General features: G+C 34.6%; 2 protein-coding genes across 2 annotated transcripts; one reads left to right on the top strand and one right to left on the bottom strand.

The window, feature by feature from the left end:
* Window positions 1-1,228: 1,228 nt before the first annotated feature.
* On the bottom strand, window positions 1,229-7,789 carry LOC133831260 (uncharacterized). The gene is made up of 4 exons (XM_062261500.1): window positions 7,506-7,789; window positions 7,238-7,421; window positions 6,761-6,835; window positions 1,229-1,848 (listed from the first exon to the last, which is right to left on the bottom strand). Exons 2-4 carry the CDS (start codon window positions 7,369-7,371, stop codon window positions 1,791-1,793), a joined length of 267 nt encoding a protein of 88 aa, XP_062117484.1. The 5' UTR covers window positions 7,372-7,421; window positions 7,506-7,789; the 3' UTR covers window positions 1,229-1,790.
* Window positions 7,790-8,363: 574 nt separating this feature from the next.
* Window positions 8,364-13,802, top strand: LOC133831258 (LEAF RUST 10 DISEASE-RESISTANCE LOCUS RECEPTOR-LIKE PROTEIN KINASE-like 2.4). The gene is made up of 4 exons (XM_062261499.1): window positions 8,364-9,291; window positions 9,408-9,464; window positions 9,694-9,723; window positions 12,633-13,802. Exons 1-4 carry the CDS (start codon window positions 8,448-8,450, stop codon window positions 13,769-13,771), a joined length of 2,070 nt encoding a protein of 689 aa, XP_062117483.1. The 5' UTR covers window positions 8,364-8,447; the 3' UTR covers window positions 13,772-13,802.
* Window positions 13,803-14,007: the final 205 nt, after the last annotated feature.

Here is a 14,007-nt window from a genome sequence, read left to right as displayed (position 1 = left end):
ATACTCTCAACTCTTAAAAATTAACAATGCATACATTAAAATTGAAAAAACTTACTTTTCCATAACCTCCATCATTGGTGGAGATTTATGATTTTTCAAAGAGTCCAAAATTATGGTCATCCCCCGCATCATCACGATGACCAACATCCAATGTCGACTAAAAAAATAATCAATTTTAATTATTATAAGATTAAAATCCAAACATAGTAGTGATAATATTTAAGTAGTCCGTTCTTACTCAGCAATCCAAGGAATAAAATATATTTGGCTTTGTTTATCCATAGTCATTAGCTATTTGGCTATAAGATCCACCATATTATTTTTACTTTCATCATTATCAATAGAAAAATGTTTAGTGTCAAAAAATTTGTATATTTTTCGTAAATTTGGATGCATGCTTTTCCAAATACATCTGTAGAATCAATCATGCTTATTACTAAGATTGCATTTTTTCTACAAAACCGCGGAGAAAAGTCCCGCCTCCTCACACTTGAAACTTTAGATTGCGTTTTTTAAAAAGCGCAATAAAATAGTACACGTGTATTAAAAATGATATTTGACACTCATTCAAACCTTTTCTCTACGCTTTTTCTTTAAGATTGGACAAAAAAAAGCAGAAAAAGCGGATATTTGTAGTAGTGAATGTTGATACCATGGACGATCAAATCCATGTCCTTAAAGATATTGTGCTGTAATAAAATATAAGATGCATCCAGCAAAATGGAATGTGAAGAGAGGACATGCAAGTCCAACCATATGATAAGGCTAATGTAACAACACATGATTATCACAGTAGAGCGATTTATGTACACATAACTAATTATCTATCAAAGTTACTCACAATAAGCTTTCAGTATGGAACCCAGAAGAGCTATATACTTCACATGTCCATTTGCAATCCAGAAAGATGAATAAAAATAGAAATGCGAGTAGGGATATTATAACATACATTATTAGACATAAGGGCACGATCAGGGGCATCTACTATGGGATAAAGAGTCCCATCATAGTCATCAAAGATTGTCTATCTCTTGTGTTGGATAAATGGCTGAATCAAGACTCTTCAGACCAATTCAATCAATAAACACAATACAGAAAAACAAGAACAGCAAAATAGAGATCACAAAGAACATTAAAGTGCAGAAAAGTAGAAAGAAACGCTAAAGATTTTTATACTGGTTCAGCTACTTAATCATAGGCTACATCCAGTTTGAGCAATAATTTGGGATTATCCACAAATGAATCACAGCAGTTTACATTAGAATCACCAATAACAATCAAAGATTAACTCAGATAATACAAGGAAGCTCTCACCAAACTCACAAAGCCTGTACCCATAAACCAGACCCAAAATCCTCTTGTACAACCTTACTCAAAGCTCTCCGAAGTTCTTTTTGTCATAATGTAAAAGGCATCTAAAAGTCTCTCTAAACAAAATGACTTGATCCCCTTATATAGAGAAGGGCAGCGAAAGAAGTTAGTTTAGGTAACTAATATTATAGCTGTAAAAATACTAAAACAATGCTGGAGAAGAGAATGGGTAATGCGTACCCACACTTTATTGAAGGAGCGCATCTGAGACTTAATCCCAAAAACAGAGCAAGAACTTGACATGATTAAAGAACTAATCCACAATCTTGTTTTGCACGCGCTTCACAATTTGACTAAAACATTTCAGTGTCTCCATGGATACTTAAGCTGCAAACACATTTTATTTCTATTTCTTAGAAAATCATAGTTTCTAAAAGATGTACACATGTGACCTGCAATGACAAAACCAGTAAATATTTCTATTTCTTATGTTTCTTCTTCAAAACTTCTAGGAAATCCAAGGCATGTTTGGCATTCCTGCAAGCACATGATGATGCCAATGGTTAGATCCACTTGAATTTTATTGTCTATATATGCATTAAGCTATCACAGTGGTTAAGTCTGATTTGTAACAGTTTATGATAATCTAAGTCACATGCATTCCAAAGCTACATAGTATCCCATCAATCCAATCACCAAAGTAGAATTACATACCCATGGTTAATGGAATCGGCTCCAATAAAATTCCCATTGATATGGTAGAACAACTTGAACTCAATTAAACCTTTTTCTTTTATATTAATATAAATAAATATATATACACACACACGGACCTTGAGTTGCTTTTTAATAGGTGGCAAATGTTACGCTCCCTTTCTGGTTCTACCTAGAAGGCCTAATATTATATTTAAGAATGATTACAAACTAGTTTAGTTACCTTTCTGGGTACTTAAATGCCTTGGGGACCTTAAGACGGTGTTGATAATAGATAAGATCTCATTAATATGTACGGTGTTGATATAGAGACGTGATATCTTATACAGATTTTTGAAGAAAATATAAAGTACTTGGTATGTTTTAGTTGGTTTATGAAAACCATACCAGTTCCTAAAATTAAAGATGAAATTAAATATATCAACACCATACATATTAATGAGATCTTGTCTATTATCAACACCGTACTTTTTCATTCTATCTTGATATAGAGGTATTAACATTTTGTTTAACCCCATTAACGCCAAAACATCTTTATCATCTAGCGTATCCTGATGGAGAATATAGAAAAGAAATACATCATTATTATCTTCTATCCTTGGGCTAAACTCATGCCATATCATGATATTTGTATTATCATTAAAATTATTAAAGGGATTATAATTAGATCCCTCACCTTTATTAATATCATTATAACACTTTATGGTATTATGTCTTATTGGTGATAGTGCGTATGTACCTGAACGTATTTTACATTGAAGATTATAAATTTGGGATGGCAAAATATCAAACATTACACAGTCTTCTTTGTTACCATTAGTGACTTTATTGATTCTAGTAATATACCTCCTTTTAATATATGAATCAAGAATATCATTAGCCAGCCGATCAAGTAAAAACTACGTATCCTCCCCTCGATGTAATAGACTCATATTCATTTTCATTTTAAATGTTGGGTGGGATAATGTCTGTGCCATCGTTCTTGGATTTTATTATTATATGCTCCAAGAAATCTCTCCCGGTCCCCACCTATTGTTGCTCACATAACTTGAGTTGTGTCATTTCCTATAGTTCATATAAGAGTTACCTCCTATAAGACTACACTCACAGCTGAAGCAAGCCAGTGCCTTACCAGAATTTTCGGGAGAGCCCGACGCATGTTTTATCCCTAAAGAGTCAAGATATGGTGTATGGGTCAATGATCTTATTAGTAGAACAGGAAGCACATGGTTTTTGGGTGAAATTTGGGGCTTTATCAGGAGAGGCAGAAGGTTCACCACAACCAATTCCACCAGCAGTAGATTCGGTACTTCACAAATTTCAGTCAGTCTTTGAGATGCCATTGGGTTTGGCACCCACTCGGTCTTGGGAGCATGCCATTAACCTTAGAGTGGGGACCGGTCCAGTTTCAGTTCGCCCATACCGATATGCACAAGTTCAGAAGGATGAGATTGACCGAGTTGTAATAAAGATGCTACAAGCATGTATTATACAGCTAAGCACTAGTTCATTTTCTGGTCTGGTGCTGCTTGTTAAGAAGAAGGATGGGAGCTGGCATATTTGTGTAGACTATAGAGCTTTGAATTGCGAAATTGTGGCTGACAAGTTCCCAATTCTAGTGATTGATGAGCTATTGGATAAACTTCACGGTGTGAAGGTGTTTACCAAGCTGGATTTGAAGTCAGGATATCACCAAATTAGGGTCATTGCTCGAGATGTAGAAAAGACAGCTTTCCGCACACATGAGGGGCATTATGAATTCCTAGTAATGCCTTTGGGCCTCACTAATGCCCCAACAACTTTCCAATCACTTATGAATGAGGTGTTTCACGATTTCTTGAGAAAATTTGTGTTTGTATTATTTGATGACATTTTGATCTACAGCCCATCGCTGAAGGAACATTTACATCACTTAACCTTGATCTTGGAACGCCTTCACCACCATAAACTATATGCTAATAAGAAGAAATGTATGTTTGTACAGGAGCAAGTGGAGTATTTGGGTCATGTTATTTTGGCCAAAGGAGTAGCTGCCGAACCAAGTGAGCTGGCTGCCATGGAAAATTGGCCCACACTGAAGTCAATCAAGGAGTTACGAGGTTTCCTAGGACTCACGAGCTATTACCGAAAATTTGTAAAAGGGTATGGTAGCATTGCAAATCCTCTTATAGATCAGTTGTGAAAGGATGCATATGGCTGGACACAAGAGGCTCATGCAACTTTCCTTCACTTGAAACAAGCGATGTGTTCAGTTCCTAAATTGGCCTTACCAGATTTTTATGTACCATTTGTTGTGCAAGCAGATGCGTCAGGGGCTGGTTTAGGGGTTGTGCTAATGCAGAATGGGCGTCCCATTGTCTATTTCAGTCAAGTTTTATCATATCGAGCTCGAACAAAGTCCATCTATGAGAGGGAGTTGATGGCAATAGTGCTAGCTATTCAAAAGTGGCGCCCTTATTTGTTGGGGCGTAAATTTCTAGTAAGAACAGATCAACGAAGTTTTAAGTACTTGTTGGAGAAGCGATTAGTGGCTTTAGAGAATAAAAAATGACTCACAAAAATATTTAAGTATGATTTTGATATCCAATATCGACCAGGGTTGGAAAGTAAAGCTGCTGATGCCTTGTCTCGAATGCACTGTGAAGCTTCTCTTGCTGCCATTTCTGTCCCAAACGTGCTGTCAATTCCTGATTTACAGGCACATGTATCCGCTGATCCAACATTGTCCAAGATAATGAAGGAGTTAGCTGCTGGGAAGCAAGCTGGGGGGTACTCTTTAGTGCACGGCAGCCTTAAATTCCGAGGTCGATTGGTGATACCTTCCTCTTCTCCTTTCATTCCGTTACTTCTACATGAATATCACAGTAGCAATGTGGGAGGGCACTTCGGAGTGTTCAAAACTTTTAAGCGTATAGCAGCTGATGTATTGGCGTGGTATGAGGAAAGATGTACATAAATTTGTAGCTAAATGCGCCATTTACCAGCAAAATAAATATCTAGCTGAGTCACCAGTGGGTTTATTGCAGCCATTACCAATTCTGGAGCAAGTTTGGGAGGACATTTCCATGGATTTTATTGAAGGGCTGCCAAAATCAAATGGGTTTGACTCTATTTTTGTGGTGGTGGACCGCTTGAGTAAGTATGGTCACTTCATACCACTCCGTCATCCCTTTTCCGTTGTTACTGTGGCGACAATGTTTGTGCGAGAGGTTGTTAAACTCCATGGCGTACTCCACTCCATTGTATCAGATCGCGACAATATCTTCCTCAGTTTATTTTGGAAGGAGCTCTTTTGGTTACAGGGAACAAGTTTGAAAAAGAGTACAGTTTACCACCCTCAATCTGATGGGCAAACAGAGGTGGTCAACCGCTGTTTAGAGACTTATCTTCGTTGTTTTGTCAGTTCAAAGCCTGCTCGTTGGGTCAAGTGGCTGCCTTGGGCAGAATATTGATATAATACCTCGTTCCACTCTTCAGTTGGGATGACCCCTTTTCGTGCACTCTATCATCGAGACCCCGCTCCTTTGTTGCGATTTGAACCAACTAGTACCAGGGTCTCCGCGATAGAGCAGAATCTTTAAGACTGGGACGATATCTTAGCGTTGCTGAAACAAAATTTGCATCGAGCCCAGCAAAAGATGAAGGTGAAAGCTGATAGAAAGAGGAGAGATGTGTAGTATGCAGTTGGTGATCTGGTTTATGTCAAATTAAGGCCTTATCGTTAACGTTTAGTCGCCAAACGTGTCAATGAGAAGCTGTCTCCGCGTTTCTTTGGCCCTTTTCCGGTATTAGAACGCATTGGTAACGCAGCATACCGTCTCCAGCTTCCTCCTGACACCACTATACACCCTGTTTTTCATGTTTCACTGCTTAGGGCAGCTCTTGGACCAAACCAGCAAGCCACAGCCTTGCCACCTGGGTTGACATCAGATTTGGAGTGGACACTAGAACTAGAAGCATTGTTGGAGGTGTGACCATGAACTCACAAAGAAGCACCGCAGGCATTGATAAAGTGGGTGAATCTGCCAGAATTCGAAACCACTTGGGAGGATTTCCATGTAATCTAGGAGCAATTTCCTGAATTTCACCTTGAGGACAAGGTGAAACTTTTGGCAGGTTGTATTGATAAGCCACCTCTTACGTATGTGTAAGCTAGAAAGAATAGGAGAACCTAAGGTAGGTTGGCAGCAACTGATTATTTGTATTAGAGTTGGTTATGAGTTAGTTGTGTGAGAGGAGTTTGGGTGGGTATAGGGTACACAGTAATATTAGTGGGGTAGTGTATAATAGGGAGAGAGAAAGCTGATTGTAGACAGGAAGTAATTGGTAAGGTTGTATCTCCCCATTGGGAGAGTCCAGGCTCTTGAATACCTGGTTTTGCAATATAGAGGCGATTTTCTTCATTCATTTCTTTGCTATTTTTGTTGTTTGGCTAACCAATTGACAGGAAAATCCTATCACGCATCTGAGACTTAATCCCAGAAACAGAGCAAGAACTTGACTTGATTAAAGAATTAATCCACATTCTTGTTTTGCACGCGCTTCACAATTTGACTAAAACATTTCAGTGTCTCGGTGGATACTTAAGCTGCAAACATATTTTATTTCTATTTCTTAGAAAATCATAGTTTCTAAAAAATGTACACATGTGACCTGCAAAAACAAAACCAGTAAATATTTCTATTTCTTAACTCTTTTAAGTAGTGACTTAAGTGGGAAATGAGAAGTCAAATACCATCTTTCTATAAATCCCTGCAGCTTAGGTTTCTTCTTCAAAATTTCTAGGAAATCCAAGGCATGTTTGGCATTCCTGCAAGCACATGATGATGTCAATGGTTAGATCCACTTGAATTTTATTGTCTATATATGCATTAAGCTATCACAGTGGTTAAGTCTGATTTGTAACAGTTTATGATAATCTAAGTCACAAGCATTCCAAAGCTACATAGTATCCCATCAATCCAATCACCAAAGTAGAATTACATACACATGGTTAATGGAATCGGCTCCAATAAAATTCCCATTGATATGGTTGAACAACTTGAACTCAATTAAACCTTTTTCTTTTATATTAATATCAATAAATATATATATATACACACACGGACCTTGAGTTGTTTTTTAATAGGTGGCAAATGTTACGCTCCCTTTCTGGTTCTAGCATGAAGGCCTAATATTATATTTAAGAATGATTACAAACTAGTTTAGTTACCTTTCTGGGTACTTAAATGCCTTGGGGACCTTAAGACGATCAGGGGTGGTAGGCTTGCGCAAGTAAATCCCAGAACTTGGAGAATTGTCAGTATTTTGATCTGTTTGACCAATAAGTGGGGTTTCAATAGGCATTTCAACCCTGTTCTCCTTTGATTAACTCTGTGCATGCTTTACACTTTTACCTGAAAATAGGGCATGAAAAATCTTTAGGTTCAAGAGATTAATGGGATAGACTAATTCTCTTCCTGCCAAGAATAAATACTTACTTGATAATAGGCTTGAATGAAAAACAGGGCATTGTGAATGAGAAATGGAGAAAATGTTTGCAGTGAAAGAACAAGGTTTTGGAGGGAAACCCCCTTTTCTATTTTGTTTAATAGACGCATCAACAAAGAACTCAAAAATCCTAAATACTAGATAGATAATCCAATATAAACTCTAATCCTCACTGCCAAAAAATATTCTGCTTGGATACTGATAAATACAAGAAAGTGTTGAAAATTTTCCTTTCTTTTACCGAACTCGTCTTTCTCATTTGCTTAACCATAACAAAAATAATTACAAATACAAATCACTTAAAATATTATTATAATTATAATATCTTTATCAAAAAGATAACAAAAAAGTCTATACAAAAAGAGTAAAGTCATCCACCCGTATTAAATTAAAGCAATTTGTCGCTTCATTTCTCTCTCATAAAATATGAGAAGCCTCAAACTTATAGATGGAAAAATATGACACTTCCTCCAAAGACTAAGAAGACAGGAATTAAAGATGAAAGGGGTAGAGAGTAGGCGCACGCCATGCTATCACAAGAATTAAAATCTAACAATTTTTTTTTAATAATATAGTATCTATGATGAGCAGTGTGAATAAAATAACAAAAGCCACCAAGTTTGTCTTAGGAAAATAATTAGTCACAAATTTGAAAATAGAACAACCCAAAACAAAGCCTCTTCAAATGTGGAATTTCTTGAACGGAAGCAAAAACACTCCAAACATCTTAAACAAGTTGATGTCACTTGCAGACCAAACAATATGAGTGGTTGAACAAATGAAGATTCTTAATTATTATCACCACAAAACAATGTTTTAATATTTACACTATGCAAACTGCTATCGTTTTGTATCCCAATTGAATAAAGTAGTTGACTTGACTTGTATAAGTACTGCCTGATACATATGTTTCAATAACATTATTTCATATAATGGAAGCCCGTAGCCTTACTCTGCTCATCATGATCATGACGATCACAACTATATTCCATGAGACCACACATGGTGCTAATACTACTCCTTGCTTTTCATCTTGTGGAAATATCCATAATATAACCTTCCCTTTCCGACTAGAAACTGATCCTCCCAGCTGTATATCAACGACGCTCCACAACTCGAATGCTTTTGTTCTTTCTTGCAAGAACAATCGAACCACGATATTGAAAGATGATGGAAGAAGCTATTACGATGTTCGGGCAATCAATTACAACAACTACACAATTAGACTTGTTGATTCAAATCTCCAGAAGGGTAATTGCTCCTCCATCCCTACCCATTCATCTCTTCCTTCACCATTTGAGTTAGAAATTACGTTTCGACAGGGTGAGATGTTTTGGTCAACAAATTTTATAACATATCCAACCGCAGAGAGTGTATTGTTCTTGAGCTGTAAAAAGAAAGTGTCCAATTCTTTATATATAGACACAGCGCCTTGCATTAATAGCTCTAGGTTGTCTGAAAATCCCAAAACTCGGTTCTTATACGCTGTGTATGCTACTGGCTTCAAGTATTCTGATTTGGCCGAGTCTTGCCAAATATATCAAACGGCCCTCGTATCATCGAGGGCGGATGATAAGAGGAGGAAGAAGAAGACGATGACTATATCTTACCGAGATATACATGATGAGTTCACCTATGGTTTCGAGGCTTCATGGCTCCGAGTTTTGCAAAAAAATGTGGTAGATAATCTTTGCTTCATCGATAAAAGGTACAACAGGGCTTATTGTATGTATCGTTATTGCAAAGCAATAAGAGAGGCACGGACACTAGTGTGTAGTAAGAACTTCTTTGCTTACCCACATTTATCACATTCACATACATAAATATAAATATTTATACTGAAATTTCAGATCTTTAGTAACATATATTGTTATGTGTATTGGATGACGCAGGGCTCTGGAATATATTCAACAAACGTCTAATGGTACCAACTGCCCATCTTACTGTTGGTGAGGTTTCTACCTTACATATAATATCATGCTTTACTATTTTTGTTTCAATTCTTTTTCTCGGAAGATTTACTTTTTTTTTTTTAAGAAAACCAGAAGGTTTACTTTTGATTGCATTTTAATATAATTTGTGGGGTTGACCATAAGATTGGGTTCGATCTTAAAAAGAATTGTACATTAAATGGGATAACACTTTTCTTAATACTATGTTTCTCATGAATTGTTGCAGACTTTGTTTGTCTTCGATGGAAAAACATTGGTATGTTCTTTTTATTTTGAGTTTATAATTTATTTAATTAATTTATGTTTGGCATACAAATCTATTACAGAATGGAGAAAGCGCTGCTATATATAAATAATTTGTCATGTTTAAAGATATCTAGAGAAAAATGTTGCACTATTTGTTAAAATTGATGTTAGTATATACGATGGTAGTTCCTTATAGTGAAAAATGGCATAATTAATTTGGAGAAAGATTTTTTAAGCTGTGTAGTTAATTTAATAATCAATTTATAATTAGATGTCACCGAAAAACGTTGTAGTAAATTTACTAAATTGTCCATGATTCTTAAATTACTTAATATGTGTTAGGAAAAAAGATAATTTTTACCAAACGCACGAGAAACAATAAAAAACCAAATAAACTTACTCGGTTCCGTAAAATCACCAAACACACAAAGAGAGAACTATTTCACTTCAAACTTCAATATTACACACTTAAATTCTCTAAATCTCTCTACCCAAAACTTAATACACCCTCACTCTCAATACTTCAAAATCACTCACTTCTCTTCCAAAAAAAACTCATTCACACACAAACAATATATTTATAAAGTTACAAAACTTGGGCACCAAGACACCCTAAAACTTGGCAAATAAGACAACTTGACCAACAAGACTTTCCTTTTACACAAATTATTAATTAGCCAAAATTAAAAATACTATACATAAAAACCATAATTAATTTGAGTCAATACTTAATAATATGAAATCCAAACATTAGTCGAATAATACAATTAAGTATTTACTTTCTTTTTGGTAAAGTTATAGAAAAAAAAACTTATTTTTAGTATTACCAAGTAATTAATTACATGACATTTTAATGAAAGATGAATTATAAAAAGTTATGGAAGCATTTCAAACCGCTGGTCTAGCAATTTACAGATTGGCTACAACAACATAAAAGAGTAAGACTAAAATATAAATGACACAATTTTTTTTTACATGGTTTGTTTTTCCTCGTTTATGGGGCAACACCCAAAGATAAGACGTAATTAGTAAGACTATCAAATGAACAAACAATTCACTTAACTCGTGCACTAAAAGACTCCCTCTTTATTTGAACGACAAGAACTTTGTACCAATCTTTAAGTCACGTTTTCTACAATCACCTTCTAGCTTCAACTCCCTCCAATTGATGGTGATGAGTCTTCTCTAGAAGACACTGCTTTCTTTCTCCCAAAGAAAGTCTTTACACATCTTCTCCCGAAGATGAATGATTTCTTCCTCCCACAGAAGCCTTGAACCAAATAGTGCACAAGATGCACAAATAGCTTAAACAAAAACTTGCCTAAGGTGCTAAACTCAAACTCACATAACAAAGAAGCCACTTTTGAATCATAAAGATACAAAATTATTATCTCAAAAGTGGTAACTATGAAATGACATTGGTCCTTTGTTTTATAGCTGATGAAATCCCTTCATAGCTACAAAATTATTCTGCAATCAATGGAAAAATACATTCCATTTATGGAACAATTTAACCAGACGTCAACATAAGATACCATGATCAAATCTGCATTCAATGATGATAACTAGTGCACAAAAGATATCAAATGAACAAGGTAATACTAAAAAAGGAAATTTTTTGGAAATTGATTGTTTTTAATCACTATCTATAGATACTTTTAGTATTTTCAGTACATTGATCATAAGTTGGAGCACAATTTTTTTTTTGCAATGTATAATATAGTTACAAGAAACATCTCTCAAATTTGCAATGTATTTGTTGCATACGTATATAAATATCGAAACAAGCTCTCGTGCAACAAAATATTTGAATCATGATTACAGCATCCTACATCATTCATATTTTTATGAAAAATTGTGGGAGGTACCCTATAACTACATCTTATACCCAATATAAAAATATTGCAATCAAAGAATAAAATTTCTTAATTATAAAAACGTGATAAGATAAAATCATGTATAATTGCAACATATACTAGTTGGACCAAATTCAAAGAAATCAGAAGATTATCTCTTGTTTATCATAAAATTATTCCAAGTGACATATTTAAAGAAAGTGAGATATTTGCTTAATTAAAGGATAATATTCTTAATTAAATAAATTCTGCAAACAAGCAACACAAGAATAAATCACAAAATCACAAAAGCATTAGAAAATATAACTCAAAATAATGAAAATTGTAAAAATGTGTGTCTGGAGTTGCAGGAGCAACTTCACATCTTGCTAGAGCACATATTCATTAAGCATACAATCAGAGTAAATATATGTTTGTCCTAGAGAAAATACTAATTAACCATCCAGAATTAGAGTAGAAAAATGAAGCTTTAAACAAGACCGAACAGGTGAAGTAACGTGATTTGCAAAGAGCACCATTATTCCTGATATAATTGCATCTAAAAAAGAGAGAAAAAGCAAACCTAAAAGAATTCATCGAAGATTCTAAAAAAATTTAAATAAAAGGACATCATTGGCATTGAAAAGAGGTCGAATGGCAAGACTCCCTGTCACAAAACCACAACTATAAGAATCACCCAAATAGAATAGACAAAACTTGATTTTCTTCTAAAGAGAGCTTGATACCTTCATTATTATTAATAATATTAACCCTTGTTAACTATCCTTAATTTTTATACACTATACTTTTCAATATCCTACTTTAAGATTATATTTTGGAATTTATTTGGATTTGATCGTAACAAAATAAAACTTGAGATTTGTAAAATGGCTAATATAAGGTTTTGCATATTCATATATTACACCAACAAACCAAATATAAAGAAAAAAAATGAAAGCTTCAACTTCGAACTCAGGATTTAACTATTCATTATTTAATATGGTGTATGTACCTCAGAATTAATATAATCAAATTTTGTATGTAATTATGATTTTTTTCTATTATTCTTTTGGTAAACTTGCAGTTCAAATTCTAGCACCAAGAACAATAATTGGGATTTCATTTGTGATTAGTCTTATCCTCTATAAATGGAAAAGACGACATTTGTCAATATACAATGGCATTGAAGAATATCTCCAACGCCAAAACAATCTCATGCCTATAAGATATTCATTCTTAGATATTAAGAAAATGACAAAACGCTTCGAGATTAAATTAGGTGAAGGAGGTTTTGGCTCTGTATATAAAGGAAAACTCCGCAGTGGTCATTATGTAGCTATCAAGATGTTGGGTAAATCCAAAACTAGTGGGCAAGACTTTATTAATGAAGTTGCTACCATTGGAAGGATCCATCATGTCAATGTGGTGCGGCTAGTGGGTTTTTGTGTGGAAGGTTCAAATCGTGTCCTTGTATATGAATTCATGCCTAATGGATCTTTGAATAACCACATTTTTATAGGAGGCAATGATAGAAATAATTCTTTAAGTGATGAGAAAATATTTGATATCTCACTTGGAATTGCTCGTGGTATAGAGTATCTTCACCAAGGATGTGACATGCAAATTTTACACTTTGATATTAAACCTCACAATATACTTTTAGATGAAAATTTTACCCCTAAGGTTTCAGACTTTGGTCTAGCAAGATTATGTCCTTTAGATAACAATATAGTGTCATTAACTGCAGTGAGAGGAACCATTGGATACATCGCTCCAGAATTGTTTTACAAAAACATTGGAGGAGTCTCCCACAAAGCTGACGTTTATAGTTTCGGAATGTTGTTGATGGAAATGGGTAGTCGAAGGAGAAATTTGAAGACAGAAACAGTTCATTCAAGCAAAATTTACTTTCCTTTGTGGGTATATGACCATGTAGACAAAGTGAAGAGCATTGAACTAGATGACACCAAGAATGAGGAACATCAAGAGAAAAATATGAAAAAGATGATTATGGTAGCACTATGGTGTATACAAATGAAGCCTTGTGATCGGCCTTCAATAAGCAAAGTCATAGAGATGTTAGAGAGCCATGTTGAATGTCTAGAAATGCCTCCAAAGCCTTACTTGTATCCACAAGATCCATATAATAATAATCCAATTGATACTATTGAGGAGACACTAAATACAACATGTTCATCATCTCTTTCCGGCAATGATTATTAAAATTCAATAATAATTAGAACAATTACTTTTCTTTTGGTGTTTTTATGCATTATTTACCAATTTATAATTATTCTTGTACCCTAGTATTATGTATTGTTATTTTCATTATAACTAAAAGCTTTTGTATTATAATTTACTTACTCTGGAAAAATACTAGTTTAATATTAGAATAATTAGCATTTTTCCCTTGAACTTATACCACTATGAAATTATGCCCCCTATAATATTCATTCCCC

The sequence above is a fragment of the Humulus lupulus genome, chromosome 4, assembly GCF_963169125.1.
Source record: "Humulus lupulus chromosome 4, drHumLupu1.1, whole genome shotgun sequence".
In the NCBI taxonomy this organism is placed as follows: Eukaryota; Viridiplantae; Streptophyta; class Magnoliopsida; order Rosales; family Cannabaceae; genus Humulus; species Humulus lupulus.
This window is presented reverse-complemented; position numbering and strand designations above follow the sequence as displayed.

Coding starts and splice junctions, on each gene's coding strand:
- LOC133831258 (XM_062261499.1), top strand. CDS start 8,448: ATGGAAGCCCGTAGCCTTACTCTGCTCATCATGATCATGACGATCACA. Junction 9,292..9,407: donor GGCACGGACACTAGTGTGTA/GTAAGAACTTCT, acceptor TGGATGACGCAG/GGCTCTGGAATATATTCAAC. Junction 9,465..9,693: donor AACTGCCCATCTTACTGTTG/GTGAGGTTTCTA, acceptor GAATTGTTGCAG/ACTTTGTTTGTCTTCGATGG.
- LOC133831260 (XM_062261500.1), bottom strand. CDS start 7,371: ATGCCTATTGAAACCCCACTTATTGGTCAAACAGATCAAAATACTGAC. Junction 6,836..7,237: donor GCATTTAAGTACCCAGAAAG/GTAACTAAACTA, acceptor ATGTGCTTGCAG/GAATGCCAAACATGCCTTGG. Junction 1,849..6,760: donor CAGGGATTTATAGAAAGATG/GTATTTGACTTC, acceptor ATGTGCTTGCAG/GAATGCCAAACATGCCTTGG.